Genomic DNA, 20,195 nt, shown 5'->3' with positions numbered 1-20,195 from the left:
CTGCACTTAAATTATGTCAGTCTGAACAGTCGTGATCTCTGCTTTACCAGTTTCTGAATTAACAGTGAATAAAGGACAAGTTCTCTATTCATGCCTAAGAGTGGCCTAGAGCACTACTTTTGTTCTTCTGTTCTGTGGGGCAGGTGTGTGGGAGCAGCTCTGGGTGCTTCTGGCTCAGGGGCTCTCGGACGCCAGTCTGGTGCGGGCTGAGCCTGGAAGTCAGCGCTGGGTCAGTAACTCACTCCACCTCCCTGCCACTTGGATGTCCCCTTAGGGCAGCCTGAGTGTCCTCATAGCAGAGCAGCTGGCCTCCCCAGAGCCGGCGATCTGAGAGAGCAGGGAGAGCACCCAGGGCCTGAACTGAGTGCGTCCGACTATCACGCGTGTCACTGTTGCCCTCCTCTGCTTATGGTGGGGGGATGGGTTCCACCAGTCTGGAAACAGCACAGGCAGAGGAACCAGTAAACTAGAAGAGCTCAGAGAACTGGAGAGAGAGAGGACTGACTTGAAGCTCCCTTCTCCCAGGCAAGGCAAAAGGATGAAATCATGCCATTTGCAGCAACATGGATGGATCCAGAGATTATGCAACTAACTGAAGTAAGTCAGACAGAGAAAGAGAGCTGTTACATGATATCGCTTAACATGTGGAATCTAAAAAAAAATGATGCAAATGAACTTATTTACAAAACAGAGGCAGACTCACAGACACAGGAAACAAACTTAAGTGACCAAAGGGGAAAGCAGGGTGGGGAGAGATAAATTAGGAGTTTGAAATTAACGGATGCACACACTACTATGCATAAAATAGGTGAACAACAAGGACCTACTGTGCAGCACAGGGAACTGTATTCGATGTCTTGTAGTGACCTATGCTGGAAAAGGACTGTGGAAAGGACCAGATGTATACACATGTGTGTATAACTGAGTCACTTTGCTGTGCACCCGAAACTGACACAGTGTTGCAGATCAGTTACGCCGCCGTTTAAAGAGAGACATTTATACTGTGGGTTATCCTGCAGCTGAGGATTGGAATATTTTCTAAAATCCAGCTTTGTTGTCTTTTTAAAATTGCTGTAGCTGTTCTTTGTATGAACTAGGTATGAAGTATACATGTTTGTCCTTCACTTTTGGACATTGAGGTTGTTTTTTTTTATTGTGAACAACATCTTTATAGCCAATGATTTATAATTATTTTTTAGGATAAATTGCAGAAAGAAGCTGAATTGCTTGGCCAGAGTGCACATGTTGTGAAGACCTGCGATAAGCTTTGTTGTCTAGAACACATGACGTGGGCTTCCACTCCCTGGCCTTGCAGTGAGGTGCTGCCTCTGGGCAGCTGTGTGTGGTCGCAGAGCGCAGTGCAGTGAACCCCGAGGGCATTTTGTCTCCAGGTGTTTGTTTTCTTTCCTTATTTGTTACAGTTACCTGTGCTGCTATCCTCAGCATCTGTCCCCTGCAGGGCGCTGCAATCCCATCTCATTTTGGCTCCTGCTCTGTGTGGAAGAGGTGCTTGTGTCCCTTGGAGGAAGAAATCAGGGTTCAGAGATTCCAAGTCATTTAGTGAGAACCACGAGGCTCCATGATGTGAGCCCTGGTCTGTGCACTGAGCCTCGACTGGGTGTGTGTAGCCTGCATGTCTTGTTTCTGTCCCTGCTCTGCTTAAGTTTTCCTGTACCTGTCTGGCAAGTCGAGGACCATGTCCTGCAGGTGCTGAGAAGGTGCTTTAACAGTCCTGTGTCTTTTTGAATTAATTTTCCTTATAATGCAGCTTTAATGCTCTTTAAAAATTTTTAAGGAACATTAGTGAACTCTAGCATGTTGGCAAACAGCACGGTTCGTATCACATCGTTGTTGCAAAAGATGAAATTGTAAAAAGTATAATGGGAACTTGAAAAAATGCTCATCTCCACGACCGTCTGGGCTTCTCTTTTTCACGTCTTGTAATGGGAAAGTCATAATTCTTGATAATGAGAAAATTAAATTAGATTATCATTAATCCTGCTTGGTCTAATAATGTTTCTATATCCAGTGGACCTTTAAAACAGTTACCTTATTTTAATTGAAAAAGGTTATGAAAACTGAGATTCTTCCAAAGGGCATATAATGAAGTCTTCCTCTCATTGAGACTCCAAACGTTACCAATTTCCTTAGTATTTTTTCAGAACTAGAGTAAATATAAATAAACATATCCCCCGACCTTTTGAAATAAAAAGGAGAGCAGAGCACATTCTTCTCTCAAGCGCTGCATCCTAGTGATAATTCTGTGCCAGCACCTTTAGGTCTGTGTGGTTATTTTTGTGGATGTGTAATATTCCATCACATGGTTTGTGTCATGTAACCACTTTGCTGTTGACAGATACATACGTGCAGGCTGTTTCCTGGGTCTTGACATTAAAACAGTAATTAACATAATCATCACATGGTTTGGGGGTAAGAAAAGAAAGTCTTTTGGAATTTATTATAATGGGATTTAAACTATTGAATTTTTTTAATGTTTATACATACATTTTTATTTAAGATAATAACATACATTTTAACATTTAAATGAAGGAAATTTTCTTTTCTCATGTAATATGCATGTATTAAATAAGAGCCTCTGGAAACCATTGAAAGGAATGTACTATTCCTATTTCAGAGCAACCTCCTCTAGAACATTTGGTTTAAATTTAGAATATTGAGTTTAGGGAACTTCAATAAAAGAGGGAAAATGAGTAGCTTTTTTGTCATTTTCTTCTATTTCCTGAATCTTTTTTTTTTTTTCTGAAGATGAGCCATTTTTTTCCCCAGTCATACATACACATATATTCATTGTCATATTCTTTTTCATTAAAAGTTATTACAAGGTATTGAATATAATTCTGTGCTATACAGAAGAAATTTATTTTTAATCTATTTTTATAAAGAGTAGTTAATATTTGCAAATCTTGAATTCCCAAATTTATCCCTTGCCACTCCCCTTTCCCCCCAGTAACCATAAGACTGTTAACTATGTTTTGGTACTTTAAAGTTAGCTCTTTTCTGACTATAAAGTAATGTTTATCATGGAAAACTTAAATACACTGAAACATATAAAGAAAATTACCTATTTGGAATCCACGCACAACTTAGGAATGACACTGTTAATATGTGTGTGAGTTTTGTTCTGGTCTTTTTCTCTGTATTGTTTGAACTGGGAGTCGTATCTTTTTAGTAACTTGCTGTGTTTTCAGGCACCTTAAGCATTTTGCGTGTTTGTGAGCTTGGTTGCTCGCATACTTTCACAAAGGGTCCTCCTCACTGACCTGCAAAAATAGGGAAAGCCCACAAATCATAGGCTTCATGTTACTCAAAAATAAACCTTTTGATAACTCTTAACATTTTAATTGACTCAAAAGAAAGTATTTTACTTGCATATTCTTCGATTTGTGCATAGCTACTAGTATTGTACCTGAGAGTGGGGAGATACACTAACTGAAAGGGATGTGACACTGTTCTGTTTACATTGCTGAGTGGAGTAAATTGCTAATGGAAAATGACCCAGACAGAGGAAGCATAGGAAACCTCATGGTTTTTTTAAAATGTGAGGTATTAATTAACGTGCTGAAGTTTTTTTTACAAATGTTTAGCGGTCAATTTGAGCATTTGGCTTTATGGACCTTGTCATGTTACGTAAATTTACCTTGAGCTATATTCAAATTTTTGATGATACAGTTTTTTTATTCTGAGGCTTAATGACATCTAATTTAAACTGTATATGACTTACTTTTTAAATACTTCATTTTGTTACCATTTAATTCATTAGCATGAAGAAAGCATTTTTCCCCATTTAAAAAAACATCTTTATTACTGGTATTTGTGAAGTTTGGCCATATTTAGCTTGCAGAACCGAGGGTAAGACAACGTGCCTGAAGCTAAGAGATCAGATAGGGAGTCTGCCGTGATGTACCGCTGTTCCGGTGTCGGTGAGTGGGCGCAGCGCCACAGCCGTGAGGTGGGCGGCCAGCTCTGAAAGCGGCTTGTGTCCAGTGGGGCAGGGCAGTCAGTCGTCAGTGTGGCTGTGAAAGTGGCGTGTGGCTGACTGCTGCTAGGACTCCCCTTCTCTTCTAGGCCAGTGGAACCTAGGAGGTAAAAGATAGTCCAAGAATGATAAGTTGAAACCAAGAACTTGCTAGGAGTCAAAATCTGAATGTGCTGTTCGCTGGCACCTTGTCCTCTTCCTGCAGGCCGCTTAACTGTGAACTTAGTCTTGGTTATGTTGAGCTGTTTTTAAAAGCTTATGTTCTTAGTGTCATTATTTTAAATTTAAATTCTTTAAACTTTAAAGAAGTTTAAAGATTCTTACTTTTAAGAAGTTAATAGTTTCTTATTTTAAAACAATGAGAAAGTATTACATGTACATGGATTATAATTCAAGCAGTAGAAGATGAAGATGCAAACAAAAGCCTCCCTGCCTTTCCCCCGCTGCCCCCTCCTGCGTCCCTCGCCCTCATCGCGGTCTGTTGCTGGGCTCCTCCTGTCCTCCTGGAGCCTGCTCTGAGCGGAGCCTGCTCTGAGAGGAGAGCCACTGAGGTGGGCGTCGCTGCCCTCTCCTCTTGTTTGAACACACGTGGAGCATGCTGAGCCGTCTGCTGTAATTCCCTTCTGCCCTGGTACTCTGGAGAGAGTTCAGATCAGTGCAAACAGATCAGTGCCTTTAAAAAAGAAAATTGTGTATGATACTTCATGTAATGTTCTGTAACTTACTTAGCTGTCATGTGTTTTAATAGCCATTTAGGTTGTTTTCAGCTTTTTTGCTAATTTAAACGTCATTGCAGTGCATATCCCTGTATATGTGCCAGCAGTATTTGCAGGTTAAATGTCGAAGTGCTGGGCCAAAGGCTGTGTACATTTTAAAGTTTTGTAGTTGTTTCCAAATTGCCCTCGAAGATGATTATATCAGTGCGTGAAAGCTTCCTCCGTTGTCCTCCTGGCATGTTACCTCAGTTTAAAGTTCGCCAGTTAGACAGGGTACAGAGCCTATTTCATTGTGTGCTTATTGCATTTTTCCTAAAATGAGTAAAGATGAAGTTCTTATGTTTAAAAGATTTCCCTGTATACTGTTCATAGCTTTTGCTAACTGTTCTATTTGATTGTTGATTATTATTAAGGCTTTACAAATAGTTGGTTTTGCAGTGTTACAAATGCTTGTCCCCACTTGGCCACTCTTCTACCCTTGATTATGATGTTTTTCTGTGTGGAAAGGTTTAATTTTACGTGGTCAGATTTATCATTCTTAAATAATGACAAACAGTAACATAGACCCAATGTGTGATGTGATATTTCTTTCTTAGAGTAAGCCTTCCTCCACATGGAGATTCTAAAAACTACTCCCGCGTTACCCTCACATGTGATGCAGTGCCGTGTGTGTGCAGACCTCAGGTCTGTCAGGAGCCTGTTCCGACGTGAGGACTGGACATTCAGTGTCCCTTGTTAGGCCCGTCATGGTTGCGGTGCTGCTGTGTTTGAGCAGTGCACTTCTGTCTTCAGGTGTGAAATGCTGCCTTTGTCAGAGGTGAGTCTCCCTGGAGCCCCGTGGCAGTGAGCCAGCCGCCCCCACTTCAGCCTCGTTAGTGTAGGTGAGTGTGTGTCCCAGAGCCTGGTGTGTCGTGGTTCCGGTGGTATGTGGAAGAACATTTAAATTTTTTCGTAGTGTTTATTTCAACTCCTGATGGAAGAATACAGCTAGGATGTTGAACCTGTGGTTTTCCTGAAATGCTTGCTCTCCTGAGGAGGGAGTAGGGAGCATCACGGTGGGCCAGGGGTGGACCACAGGTGGTCCGTTTCTCCAGCCCTGGTCCACCTCGCTCGGGAAGGTTCCTGGACGCAGAAGCTCCTTGCGCCTTGTAGTAGGTTTGTTTATTTTATTTTATTTTATTTTGCAGCAGGGTGAATTCTTCACTTTCGGAAGTTGGTACTTATTTACCAGTTCGAGCCACGTGTAGGAACTCAGAATCGTGAATTGAGATCGGGCCTGTGCCTTTATTTTTGCGCCTGACTGCAGGGCTGGCAGCAGGCTGGGCAGTAAAGAGGCAGTGTTGCCTTTAAAGCCTAGTGGTGAAGGTTGTCTTATAAATTCAGGCGCTAGAGGTGGCTGCTTTAATGATGCACTGGAACTAACTTACTGCCTGCACACAAAACATGAATCAAACAAACACAGAGAAGGCTTCTGAATTCGGGGGCTTTGGAGCTGAGAGAGCGAGCCCGTCCCGTGATGAGCCAAATTCCAGTGTGAAACCAGGCTTTCTTCTGAAACCATAAGCATGCCACCCCAAACCTCTTAAACTTTTGGGAAGAAACAGGAGACTTCTAATCAGACTAAAAGTAAGTGCACAAGGCGACAGGAATGGAAAGTGCAAAAGCTGAGAACACATCATGGCAGAGGCTGGACCTGCTAACTGGCCAAATGCACAGAAAGTCGTGATTAAAAGTGGTGATTAGTGACAAAGCGAATAGCGTGCTTGATAAAATCCCTTTGTCCGGGGACGGAGTTCTTTGTCCACCTGGAGATGGGCCAGGTACGTGGAGCAGCTGCTACTCTCCCAGGGAAGATGGGGTTGGTGCTGCTCAGGGTGGACTGAGAGCCCCCGAAGTTACAAACTCAACTAATCCTTTACTGTTCGTCAGCTGAGAGCTGAATAAACAAGTCCATGAGGACCTTTTTAATCTAACTCATAAATCAGAGGAAATCTTTTAAAATCCGTTGATGACTTTGTGACAAAAAGTAACACGGACTTAACATGCGATGTCATTGGAAAAGCAGAAGATAGTAGGAAACACTGTGGTGGTTCAGTAAGGGGCTTGGTCCCTTGTCGTAGCACCGGAAACTTGACCTCTCTATGCAGAAGGCTCCTGTGAGTCTCATGTATGCCAGGATATTTAAGAGCAATTCCTATGTCTGTGAGTCTGTTTCTGTTTTTTAACTCCTTTGAACTTATTTACTAAACAGAAACAGACATAGAAAACAAACTTGTGGTTACAGGGGTTGAGGGTGAAGGGATAAATTGGGAGTTCGGGATTTACACGTATTTACTACTACATACAAAATAGACAGCAAGGTCCTACTGTGCAGCACAGGGAACTATATTCAATACCTTGTAGTAGCGTATAATAAAAAAATACGAAAAGGAATGTGTGTGTGTGTGTGTGTGTTAACTGAATCACTGTGTTGCACACCAGCAACACAACATTCTAAATTGACCACATGTCAAGAAAAAAGAAAAAAAAGTAGTTTTTAATAGTGTCAATTCAGCACTCGTGTTAAAAGCAGGCGACTGAACTGTAGCCTGCCTGCGGAAACTTGAGCACCCACTTCCCCCTGTGGACCACAGGCAGGTCTCTCCTTGACGTTGCTTCAGAGGAGATGCTCTTCCTCACCTTTCTGGCTGCAGCCCCACTGGCTTCTTTCTGCTCTAACTAACTGAAGGTGTATGGCGTGGATTACTCTGCATGCCTAGTCAAGATTGTGCTGTGGGCGAGCTGCTTAAGGGCTCCTCTCTAGGGGGTTTGCATGTTTAGCAAGAGCAGCGTGGAGGCTGCAGGAGCAGCCTGTCCACCTAGGACTCGTTTTTCACGGAGAGAGTCGAGGTCCCGCTGGAGAGCACGGGGACCTGGCTTCAGTATCTCGTAGTAGACTATAAAAATGAGCGACTGCGTAGGTAAGGAATAGCGATGACATTTGTGATGTTACAGTATTTTTGAAATTCTTTGTTGACGTCCCGAGAGAATGTAGAACGTTGAAATTGTCCATTGGATTTAAGATTTGCCTGGCCAGTATTCTGACTTGGGTGGCACCAAGTAATGCTGGCAAGGATGGCATAGGGCTTTCTGATGTCGGCCTCTGCACAGGCTAGTTTCTTTATTTATCATGAATTTGTTTTTCAACTTTAAAACCTTTGAAGCTTCAGTTTTCCAATTTTACCTTTATGCTTTCTAAATTTAATCCTTCAATCGTTAAATTGTGCACAATGCTAACCACCAGGATTTTAAAGAGAAATAAGACACAGGCTCTTCCTAAGGAACTCATAATTTATTAAAGGAGAAACAAATAAATATAGTTACAGTTACCTTCACTCTCCACTCTCCAGGGTCAGTAAGAGAAAAAAGGTTTTCTCTTTAAAGAGATACTTTTTTATGTGATCAAATCCTGGAGCTCCTGTTAGGCACGTAGATACAGACCCTGTTGAATGCTATATTATCAGCTGTGTGCGGTTGGAGCATGCTGGCAGGCGGCAGCCTGGTGTCTTCCCGCAGGCCGTCAGTGCTCATGAGAGGGGCTCCTCCTGCGCACTGTGCGCCACACACCCTGCTCTGGGCTGGCATGAGGTCTGCTGCACTGTGATCACCCATTCCTGCTGTTTTCAGTGATGGAGTCCGTTTTGTTTTCTTACTTTCTGCTCTACTCTGGAACAGTCACAGCCACACTGGCTCTGTGGCGTCACCTGCTGGAGGGACCTTCCACAGCACTGGGTGGCCACGTTTTTGTGGGTGATGCCCATGTTGGCCTCTGTGACTCGGACCTGCGCAGGTGGTCGTTTTCTGCATGTTGAGTGGTCAGCCCTGTGTTCCGGGCACACGTCCATGAACATCAGGTGTGCTACAGCAGTCTCTACATTGGGGAACCCACCAGGTCCTTGTGGGGGAGTGGGGGCGGGTGAGGTCTTCCAGGGCGTGCTCCATGGAAGAGATGACATTTAAGTGGTCTCTCTCAGGTGAGCGAGTGCTCGCCGGGTGCACGTGTTAGTGTCAGGAGGACAGGCCAGCCTGGGTGGAAGGAGCAGAGCACTGGGGACTTGAAGGGACTTGGAGGGCAGGATGTGTGGGAGGCAGCATCTGGAGATGGTATGAGAGACATAGTCGGGAGAAAAGGGAGGAGACGCTTGGCCATGAAATTGCCGTGCTGAAGGCTGTGTCTGAACTTGATCTCTGATGATCCGCTGGCAGTTCTCAGATCATGGTCACAGATAGGCTACCACGAAAGAGAAGAGTGAGGGTAGTATAGTAGCTTTACATGAGTTTGGTTAACTTCAATAACTGAGCTTTGAGAAGAGATGGGTCTGTTTAGTGTTCAGTGGTCTTTTAGGAAATGATTATTAGACTGATTTTTGTTTGTTTTGAGGGTGTGGCCGCCCCGTGTGAGTGATGCCATGGGGGGAGTCTGAGCTCAGGTGATGGGCATCTTGAACCCTGGATGGTCCGTCCACACGTCTCCTGGCTCTCCACCCAGAGAATCTCAAGTCAGTGAATTTCAGCGTCATCGTGACCTCCCTTCTGTCCCAGCTGTCCTGGTTCGAGGTTTGTAGCCAGAGGTGGTGGTCTCAGCTTCATCTTTGATTCTGGCCTCGGACTCCCACACGGAGTCTCCGAGGTCAAGGTCAGCCCTGTCTCCCGCCCCTCTGTCCCTCCACTTCTGCCGCTTCATGGGCTTCCTCCCTCTGCTGCTGTTTTCCATCCTGTCGTCCTTCTGAACACATCCTTCCAAGATTTCTTTCAAGTTCACCTTTTCTTCCGAGTGCTCTGGGGCAGAGTCGGTGCGGTGCACACCCAGCGCCTGCCTGTGTGAGATGTGTGCTCACGGGGGCAGGGCCCGAGCCCGCTGATTCAGGCCTGACTGTGTCACCCCCAGGGAGGTGCTCAGTAACGGGCTGCTGCGTCTCCCACCAGACAGACCAGGAACTCCTCAGGAACGAATGCTTTTATTACTTTCCAGCTCTCCAGTCCCCAGCATGACCCTCTCACCCCTCAGATGACTGAACAGGACGGTCCCTGGGCGGGAAGCACAGGAAGCGGCCCTGGTTCCAGTTGGGGATTCAGTTGCAGTCCGGATGCCCCGTGACAGTGGGCATGGCTCGCAGACGTGGATGGTGTGCTGCCACGCTTTTCTCTCTGTGCTGAGTTGGCTCCTGGTGGCAGCCTTTGTGCCCCGGGACTCTCCGCTTCCCTGCGTGGCCTTTTCTAGATGTGCTGCCCCTGTTGTTTCTCAGCCCCTCCTGCTTCCCTGCACTCAGAGCTCAGGCCACATTTTGGTGATCAGAGAGTTTTTTCCTGTGGCCTCCCCCTCCCCACCAGTCTCTTTTCTGATATACCTTCCAGATGACTTACATTTTATGAAGATAAAAGATTTCTTAAATTTCTCAAAATGTGAAATAATATGATCGTATTTATTGTCCTTTTTCAAAGCGAACAGCACACTGCTCGCTGGCTTAGGCTGTGGACCCGTCGGGAGGTCGGGTGTCGGCTCACTTCTGTCGTCCGTGAACAAGGACAGCAGAGCTTCCTTGGAGAGCTGTGCTGAGGGACACAGCCCCAGCCCAGCCCAGAGGTGCAGGGTGCCGCTCAGCACGGGGGGTGCTTCCGCCGCCCGTGTTTGTCCTCAGGTGGCCCCTGCGCCTCCCCTCATCCTCCTGCACTCCGGCCCGGGACGGGTGCGGACAGGTCAGTGTCGGCAGCCGCTGGTGCTGCCCCTGGAGCCGGCTGTCCCTGGTGGACTCCCCCGTAGACCTTTCCTCCTCTGTGAACTGTGCAGGGAGCACGAGTGCTCTATGGAAGGCCTTAACATTTAAAATGCGCTCTTGCCGTTAAAGTCACACCAGGCTCTGTGTGTGCCCGAGACTTTGGATATGCTCGCTGTGCTTATTTTATTATTTTTGAAATGAACTTTTTAAGGAGGAAACTTGATAGCTCTTGAGCGCGGGTAAGAGAACGACGCTCACATTTAGTAGTGCCCTGCAGGCCATCAAAGGCCAAGGGTGTCTCCCCTCCGCACGCCTGACACGGGCCCCTGTGCGTCGCAGTCCTGCACACAGCAGGCTGCAGACTTAGAGCAGAGTTTCTAGGAAACTAAGTGTCCAGTTAGAATCCAATTGTGCTTTTTAATAATTAGTATCTGTTTTGATTTTTTAAATATTGCAGCCTAGGTGCTGTGTTGCAGGTGTTCAGAAGTGCTTTTCAGCTGAATGGTTACTTTTCTTTTAGACTGCTTTGTTTTACTTAAAGGAAACGTTCATTCATTACTTTGTAAATACTGAATACCTGCACATGCCAGGCCTGGAAGCAGATGGTGGGGACACGGGTGAGGCGCAGGCGGGGCCCTGAGCCATGGGGCTTCTGGGTTAGGACTGAGCTACGTGTGGAGTAAATTTGCCGACTGTTTGCCAGCGTGGACCACTTTTAAATGTAAACTGCGTTTAATGTCAGACACTACGTATATTTTCTCACAGTCGTAACAGCAGTGGCACTTTAAGAAATCGTAAGTCTTTAGCTATAACCAAGTAATGAACACATGTTGAATCTGGACAAATGGAATAAAGGAAGAGAGATTATAGGCATTTTCATACCACTTCTTTCATAAATCAAGATAATGACCAGAAATATGGTTGTATTTTTATCTAGAAGCTTTCCAGAATTCTGAGCGTCGCAACTTTGCACTTTTTACTTGAGATTTTTCCATTTCCCCCTTCTTTTAATTAATTAATTAATTAGAAACAAAATATTTTTCTGACCTTTAATATGGTAGATAAAGGCCTTATTTGAATTCAGGAAATTAAATTTTCTATAATGGAAAATATTAAGGATTTATTTCTTTGGCTTTAAATTTTGTCAGTGAGAAACCTCATTCTACACCTTGTGTGTTCCTTTACATATCAGTGTACTATTTGAAATTGACTTAATTACTTGCATTCTGACACTATTCTGATGGGGTGTGTATTTGTGTTAAGAAAGTTAAGTTTATTGAATTTTCTAATGATCCATACACTGTTATCTTAGACTTTTAATTTTATAAATTTACAAAAATAAAATTCACATATAGTATAGCCTGAGACTGTTCTGGGGGAAGGAGGCTGTCTTTCAGTATTTTTATTTTATGTGAAATGTTTAACTTTCTCCTTTACTATTTCAGTTCCTTCTATATATCAAGTAATTTTGTTCAAAATATAGTTTTACTTATGATGAGAATAATTTTAAAAACTTGGTAACAATAAAGAAATTGATTTTTTCATTGAGATTTTAATTGAAATAATTGTAGACTCACGTGCAGCTATTAGAAATAACACAGAAAGGACTCTTGTTCACGTCAGTTAAGTTCCCCTGGGGGTTGTATTTTGCAAAACCGTAGTGTGAGCTCAGCCAGGATATTGATGTGTGTGCGATGCACTGGTCTTACACAGATCGCCCAGTTTTACTTAAACAAGTGTGTGTGTTTGTGTGTGTGTGTGCATGTGTGTAAGAAATCAGATTTTATTCTTAGAAAAACTACTGAAGTGCCAAGTTTAATTAGATCTGTGACCTGGGGGTGGGAGTGGGGAAACCATTTAACCTCTGGTGTCTCAGATTTCTCATTATGTCAGACAGTTTGATTGCATGATCTTTCGAATCCTTTTGGGTTAGAACATTCTATAATTTTTGTATGAGAATATTTTAGAATTTGAAATTATAATCTTCATCGTTTCTCTCTGTACAGGAAGAAAAGGCTTCTCTGCTGCATCGCGCTCAGGAAGAGAGAAGAAAGAGAGAGGTAACGGCGGTTTTGTGATAGTCTCCACAGAGGAGCACTTTTCTGTGGCATTTAAATGAGTCTTGCTTTTACTGTTACAGATACAGGTGTGTTACATGTGACATCACGTTATTCATTCATTCACTCAGTTATGTGTTTATTTGCATATTAAACTTGGGAAACGTTTCTGGATCGTTGGATTTCACAGTGTCATCCATCCTGGAACCAGTGTGGAAAAGATGGGCTGAAGGGGCAGCTTCCAGAGCAGAGGGAGAGAGCGGGCTTTCGGGTCGCTTGCATGCTCCTGGTGGGTTTCCAGAAGCTCTGGGAAGCCTTAGTGTGTCATGTCTGTATTTGGCCAAGCAGGAGAGAACTCAGTGTCAAGGCACGTGTCTGAACTGTCTGTGAAGAAGCTAAATAGATGAGAGGAGCAGGGGCATTTGCTATTTTATTCTTTATTTTATGTTTTATCTTTCTAGAGATAACTTCCTAAAATGGCTTTACTTTGTTGAGTCATCAGCGATTTTGGTGTCTTGTGGCCTGCGTTTCTAGATAGTTTTTTGTTTCATTTTTTAATAATTCGTTCAGTCCCGCCTAAGAAATACCGAGAGCTTGTCACGCTGCAGGCACCGTGCTGCTTGCTGAGTGTGCAGGTGGCAGGTCAGACTGTTCTGCTGGGTGGTGGAGCACAGGCGTTAGTCAGGGCGCTGCGGCGGTGACTGGGGAGGAGCGTGACTGGGACCGGGGAGGCCACTGTGGATAGGGTGTCTAGGGAAGGCGTCTCTGAGCTGGTTAGGGTTGAGGGAATTCCTGAAGGATGAGAAAGGAGAGCTGTGGGAAGCTGGAGGAAGAGCGTTCTTGGTTAAGGGAACAGCAGGTGTGGAAGCTCTCAGGCAGGGCTTCTCACCCTCAGCCTGGTTGACGTTTTGGACGGAGTAACGCTTTGTCGTGGGGACCGTTGTGTGTGTTGCTGGGTGTTCAGCAGCATCTGTGGCCTCTCCCTGTGCGATGCCCCAGCACCCTCTCCCCAGCTGATTCAACCAGAAATGTCTCTAGAAATGACCCGGTGGTCCCTCGGTGGGAGAGCTGCCCTCACTAGTGACTCACTGCTCAGGTGGGGTAGCTGTGTGTTGGCTGGTGTGTCTAACCCTCTCTGGGGATTCCCAGCCAGCCGTCTCCCGGCAGTGCTTCTGCTGCACACTGCCTCTCCTCCTCCTCTGGGACGCGCAGCAGAGGGCGTCCAGGCTCCGCCTCATGGCCCGCGTGTCTCCTGTACTCTCTGCTGACGTGTGTCCCTTCGGACGTTTGTACTTCGGTTGGGTGCTTTCTGGTCACCTAGCTTCTGGCCTCCGGACTGTCTGATAGCTAAATGCACCCATCGAGTTCTGGACTTCAGGTTTTATTTCAGTTCTGGAATTTTCTTTGATTCTCTTATCTTTTAATTTCTTGAACATAATTGTAGTTTCTTAAAGATAGTGTTTAAACTCTGTGTTTGGAGCTCCCATGCGTTTGTTCTGTTTGTCCTGTTGATTTTCATTTCTTGCCTTTGGCCTAGTTATTTCTGGTTGAACACCAGACATTGCACATTCTAAACTGAAGTGAGACCTTCAGGACCTAGAACGTGACCTCTCTTTGGAGAGCTTCACATGTGCTCTGGCAGGCCGCAGGGAGAGGGACAGGTCACCTTTAACCACTGTCGGGGTGAGCCGGTTTGAAGCTGGCCTTCAGTCCTTGGGAGGGTCGACCTATTTCCCATGCATCTGCCGGACGGCTGGCGTGTTCCAAAGACGTCCTCCTCAGCAAACAACTGATTGAATAAAAATAAATGTTCTGACAGTTCGTGGGATGATACATGAGTGTTTAATTAAGTGCTCTTAGACTCATCATAGTTATGAGGAGGTTCCCAAACCGCGTTTAAGCTCAGGGGTTCCTTTGTAACCGTTTCGAGCTCAGAAAGCGCGCTTTCGTGACTGGGTGGTGTGTTCTCCGACCCTGAGGTGCTGGGAGTGTGTGTGCCTCTCAGGCCTGGTAGGCAACATTCACAGAAGATGTGAAACATGTCCTGTGATAAGACAGGGTTTAGTGTCACCTGGTTATACCTTGTGACTCGTACATCATTCGGCATCACTTCATCTTTGTGGAAATCTTAGTTTCTGTGTCTTTAAAGCAGGAGTAGCACTCACCTGAACAGGTTCTGTGCGAATGCGGGCACTTGGGGGTTCTCAGACAGTGACAGCCACGACGGTTATGGTGATGATGAAGACTGGATGATTTTGCCGGGTCACTAAAAATTTTACAGATAGTCTCAAGTCGAGAAAAGTTGAAATTTTCTGCTTGAAAACAAAGTTTTAAACATCTTTAAAAATAGATGTTTGTGTTGTCTGTTATTCTTTCTATATTTAAAAAGAAACTTTTTAAAGAAGTCTTACTGTGCTGGTAGAATTGTAAAGTGGAAGATAGTCTAGCATTTCCTCCGACAGTCATTCCACTCCCAGGGGTACATCCTACGTCCCCACAAACACTTGTGCGTGAATGACCACAGCAGCATTATTCCTAGCAGCCCAGAGCGGACAGAGCCCAAATGTCCGTCAGCTGAGAAATGGACAAACAGAATGTGAGCCGTCGTAAAAGGGAGGGAAGTACTGACTTGTGGTGCAGCATCCCGCCCTGGGAGACGAGTCAGGCACCAAGGCCACACGTTACGATCCCGTGTGTGCGTGGTGTCCAGAACATACAGGCAGAGAGAGACCGGTGGATGCCAGGGGTGGGGCCCTGGGGGAGGGATGGCAGGGGTGAGGCAGGACTGCCAGTGGGTACAGGGGTTTCACTGGGGACAGCTGATGAAAATGTTCCAAAATTAGATAGTGGTGGTGATTGCACAATTTTGAATATATTAAAGATTGGTGAGTGGTACTCTTAAAGGAGTGAATTTTGTGGCATGTGAATTATATACCTTTTTTTTTTCAGTCTTAACTAGCTCTTTGTCATTGTCACTGATTCTGACTGATGTTCTTTTGTCCCCATATGATTCAGGAAGAAAGGCGAAGACTGAAAAATGCAGTAATTATCCAGTCATTTATTCGCGGCTACAGAGACAGAAAGCAGCAAGTAAGTCTGTTTTCAAACTGAGAGAGTCAGGCGTGTGAGAGCTTATTTTAAATACGGATTCTTGGAAGTGGAATTTATCTTGTATGTGCTTTAAATAATAAAATGCAAACACAGGCCGTAGCACCTCTGAAGATCGCAGTGGCAGGCGGTGGGGAAGACTCCAGCAGTGGCCTTAGGGTCTGTAGTTGCATCCCGGGCTTCTGGGGTTTTATTAACCCTTTACCGATGACAACGCCTCGGTAATGGAGATTAACTGTCAGTTTCCCCCACACCAGTTACAACGTTTAGTGACCGTCTAGACCATGCGATCACGTGCCCGGTGCTGTGTCTGTGTTGTTTGGTTTCAGTATTCCATCCAGAGAAGTGCGTTTGATCGCTGCACGAACCTGTCCCAGTCCGGTGGCGCGTTTTCCCTTGCCAGCGGTCCCAACCTTACCCTTTTGGTGAGGCAGCTTCTGTTTTTTTACAAACAGAATGAAGACTCAAAACGTTTGGTGAGTGTTAACCACATTTTTACTAACCCTTCTTGTACCTTTTAAAAATCAGCTTTTGAGTAGGTTTTTTCATTTTTTTATTATGGAAAATTTCCAGTGTAAGAAAAGGCAGACTAGCGTGCTGTGCTCTCCACTGTGTGCCCATGTCCCAGTCCGGACAGTCAGCGCCCGTTCTGCACAGAAGCCTCCAGGCCTGTGCCTCCAGCCCTGGGCAGCGCACCCGACGCTCCCAGCTTGCTCCCTCTGAGCGCTGCAGTGGGGGCCTCCACAGCCCAGGGCCTCTGGCAACAGCCGGAGTGTAACTGTGTTGCTTCTGAGAGTGTGCGGGCTCTGGCGTCGTCAGCGACGCGGAGCAGTGCGCGTTCCCAGTGGAGACACACGGTGAGCCGCCGTCTGAAAGGCGGGGCTTGCTGTCGTGCCGGGTCTCCCGGGAGGCGCTAGGAGACCCACGCGTGAAGATTAGGTGAAGCTGTGTTCATCCTTAGAAATGCTTGTTTGCCTGTAACAGACATCTGAAGATAGAAGACAGGTGTGCAGAGAGAGTGAGCCTTCCACACAAGCACACATACTGGAAAGATCCCCACGTGAGACAGAAGTTCAGAGGGTGCGGGGGTCCTTCACTGCTTAGCTCACATTTGGCTTTAAAACCCGGCATTGCCTCCTGGACGGAGCGGGCTGGCACGTGGGGTGGACTTTCCGTGCCCTGGAGCTGTCGAGAGAGGCAGCAGAGGCGGCTTAGGCTGCTCGCCCTGGGCTTTCCCAGCGTAGGCTCCTTGCAGGCTCGCTGTCTGAAGATGACGAGGAGGAGGGCTAGAAAAGTGCGGCAGCGCGGGGTCTGTCAGGCCTCTCGCTGGGCCGTCTGTCGCGTCTTCACGCGCTCTGACCTCACAGACTGAGCCGTCTCTGCGGAGCACAGCTACGTGAGGGCCGCTGCCCAGCCCTAAAGACCCCACGCAGAGTTAGATGTCATCAGACCTGGTTCACAGATGAAAGGGAACTGGAATGCGTGCTCAGTTTGCAAACAGAAATGCAAGAACAGTGAATACATCACACATGGGAGGGAAGTCCCCTGTGGCACCCCAGTCCCCGCGTAGAGCACAGGTGCGCGGCCTCTTGTGGTCGTTGCCCTGGCGTGCTTTGTGCACACCTGAGCACGTACGGCTGTCCCCGCTCGCTTGATTTATTTATTTTTGTTGTGACTCTAAATATGCCCTCTGCTGAAACGGTGTACTGTGGTTGTGTTTTCTTCTGTGTGCAGTTTTCTTGAATCATTCTGGAGCTAATAATTGCATCACTTTTGTTTACTTAACTACCTTCGGGTCTCTTGATAAAGTCGTCTTCGACCTTCCAGCAGTAAAATGCTTCTCAGTACCATCTCCCATGATCAGAGTCAGGGCCTCCGTGCGCTCTCCCCCGAGCGTCCCCAGCAGTGACCGGCTGCTGTGCACGCCTGCCGTCACCCTGGGAAGACCTCTGCTTTGCTTCGGCTTCGCATCCTCCTTCCTGATCCCGCATCTTCCTGCTTTCTTGGTTCACCCCCTTGTTTTCCTGATGCACCTCCCCAGTTGACTTCCTAAGAAAGGATGAAGAAGGAAAGTTTGTAAAACTTTACTTATCCGATGTTAGTAAACAGCAACAGAAAGTTAAGCAAAGCAGCTGTCTAATGTAGTTAGAACTTTGGGGGTATTGTGGTGCATTTGTCAGAGCTATAAAAAAAAAACAGTATCAAAACCCAAAAAAGAAGACTGCAGCTCAGGGAATATAGCCAATACTTTATCACTATAAATGGAGTATAACCTTTAAAAACCGAATCACTGTGTTGTGCACCTGAACTTACATACCTGTACATCAACTCTACCTCGATTCAAAATTTAAAAAACCCTTGTTCAGAAAGTGTTCATATAAAATGCTCTGAGGTTTTTTTTTTTGTCACAGGCAACTTGAAACATCATTCCTCGATTAATGTATTTACAGCCTTATTCTTGTCGTTCCTGCAGTGGCCCTTTAGGTTCTATAATGTCAACTTACTGTACATCCCGTTTTTATTTGTTAAGTGGATAGAACAGATTTTAACATGAACTACAGGTCAGATGGTACAGAAAGTATTCGTGTCATAGCGGTTCCTGGGAAGATGCAGGCACGCAGCTCCAAACAGCTCGAGGAGAAAGCTGGTGTAGGCAGATTAACACTCGGAGTGGGTCTCAGAATTATTTCCACCTAACTTAGGACATAGTCAGATTTATCATGCAAAACACTTACATTAGTGCTTTGTTTGATGACAGTTTTTATCAAATAAGTGTTACTGTCAGAGGAGAAACTCCTTAAAGGTGATGGGCAAAGAGAAGGTTATGTGGCCCATTGATGAGGCTGGTTCTAAAGGTGTCATATGAGGTGAGCACATAACAAGAGGTCAGCAGAGAAAGCACAGGCGAGTCTTTGCTGGGCTCTGCGCTTTCAGAGCCCTTTCTGTGAGCGGCCTCTGGACTCCGTGGGCCTCCTGACAGCACGTTAGGCAGGAATCCAACAGCACTCGCTGGACGCACTGCCAGCCCTCCTGTCCAGGGCCAGGGCAGTTCTGGCCAGCTCCTCTTCCTCCTCCCAGCTGTGCTGAGATGTACTTGACAAATAAAGCTGAGGTAATGTCATGTGCACTGCGATGGTTTGATACACGTAAACGTCGTGAAAGGGTTCCTCCCATCTAGTTCAGTGACTCGTCCATCACCTCCCGTGTTACACATCTGGCCTTTTATTGGGAATAATGGGACTATGTGCTTGTCTTTTCTACCAAAATTTCATGGCGTTACGGAAGGAAAGTATCCAAAGTGTACTTTTAGTAATAAGTTTAGTAACGTAGCTTAATGCTGGCGTGCCGTTTCAAGATGGAAAATCCAAAACGTGTCTGTACTAAGTAAAACCTGACTTAGAAGGTTTCCTTGTTAGCGTGTGCTGACTGTTTTGATTGTCTGGTTACCAGTGGGAGAAGTTTGGAGTGCTGTGTAAGCAGCTAGGGTTCTGTGGGCTGAGAGCTGTGATTTGTCTGCTCTACTCTTTCAGACCTGGACGTGTCGGCACCTAATTAAACACGGCTCTGCGTTTGTCCAGCAGCTGGGCGGCTCCGACAGGCTCACGTGCTTGTTTCAGATAAAGAGGCTGCTGGGCCTGTGCTGCAGGTGAGCCCGGCGGCTTGTGCGGCGTGCTCCGCGCTCCCGCACGCTGTAGGCTTAGCGCAGAATGGCTCGAACACTCGCGGTGAAGGCGGGAATTTGAGGAAGGTTTTGGTGACATTTGCCGTTTAGTATGTGATACTTTTTTTTTTTTTTTCATTTTTGCAGGTTGCTGCAGAACTGTAATGATGACAGTTTGAGTGTTGCACTTCCAATGAGGATGCTTGAGGTGTTTTCTTCCGAGAACACTTATTTGCCTGTTTTACAAGATGCTAGCTATGTGGTGTCGGTAATTGAACAGATTTTGCACTACATGATTCAGAATGGTGAGTGGGGGTGTCCGCACGCCAGGCTGCCTCTCCGGGCTGCCCGCCTAGCCGGACCCTGCACAGGGCCCTCGGAGCAGAAGCCTGTGCTCGGTCGGGGGCGTCCCCGAGGGCTCTGAGTTCTAGCATCAGTCCTCCTCTCCGCCCCCCCCCCCCAGCACTGGGAAGTGTGCTTCGTCTCTCCACCTGGTTTTCCTTGCTTGACAATGAAGCGGGAGAACGTCTACTCTCAGAAGCCGTCCCAGGCGCGCTCGCCGCCGTGTGCCCGTGGGGGGCGGTGGTGCCGGGTGCACACCATCCACCGGCGGGGAGAGCCTGCGTCGTCGGTCCCGTCAGCTCCGCAGGGCAGAGCGAGACGCTCGGCTCACTCGGGTTCTCTGACTGACACGGAGACGCTCTTCTTACAGGGCTGCGTGTGTGCCGTGTGACGACCTGGCTCTGAGAGTCCTCTGAGCACGCGTTGGTCACACTGTCTCACAGAGAGGCTCTGAAATACACGTGGTTTTTAACACTTTTATGATGACTTAAACCGTGTAAAATAAAACAAACATTTTTGAAAATCTGATTCCCAGTGTTCTTGCAGGTAGCAAGTCAG

At 46.3% G+C, this 20,195-nt stretch overlaps 1 protein-coding gene across 5 annotated transcripts in view; it reads left to right on the top strand.

The window, feature by feature from the left end:
* Positions 1-20,195, top strand: part of UBE3C (ubiquitin protein ligase E3C) — a 99,925-nt gene that overhangs the window by 11,145 nt on the left and 68,585 nt on the right. For 4 of the 5 annotated variants that reach the window (XM_074366643.1, XM_074366641.1, XM_074366642.1 and 1 more), the window contains exons 2-6: positions 12,476-12,529; positions 15,542-15,616; positions 15,964-16,110; positions 19,165-19,280; positions 19,443-19,600. In XM_074366643.1, coding sequence (XP_074222744.1) covers positions 12,476-12,529; positions 15,542-15,616; positions 15,964-16,110; positions 19,165-19,280; positions 19,443-19,600 — 550 coding nt within the window. Of the gene's footprint in view, positions 1-552; positions 598-12,475; positions 12,530-15,541; positions 15,617-15,963; positions 16,111-19,164; positions 19,281-19,442; positions 19,601-20,195 lie in introns of those variants that run through there. The other variant, XM_010962966.3, reaches the window with a different exon arrangement.

The sequence above is a fragment of the Camelus bactrianus genome, chromosome 7 (genome assembly GCF_048773025.1).
Source record: "Camelus bactrianus isolate YW-2024 breed Bactrian camel chromosome 7, ASM4877302v1, whole genome shotgun sequence".
Classification (NCBI taxonomy): Eukaryota; Metazoa; Chordata; class Mammalia; order Artiodactyla; family Camelidae; genus Camelus; species Camelus bactrianus.
Note: the sequence above shows the minus strand (reverse complement) of the source record. Positions and strands in the feature narration are given on the sequence as shown.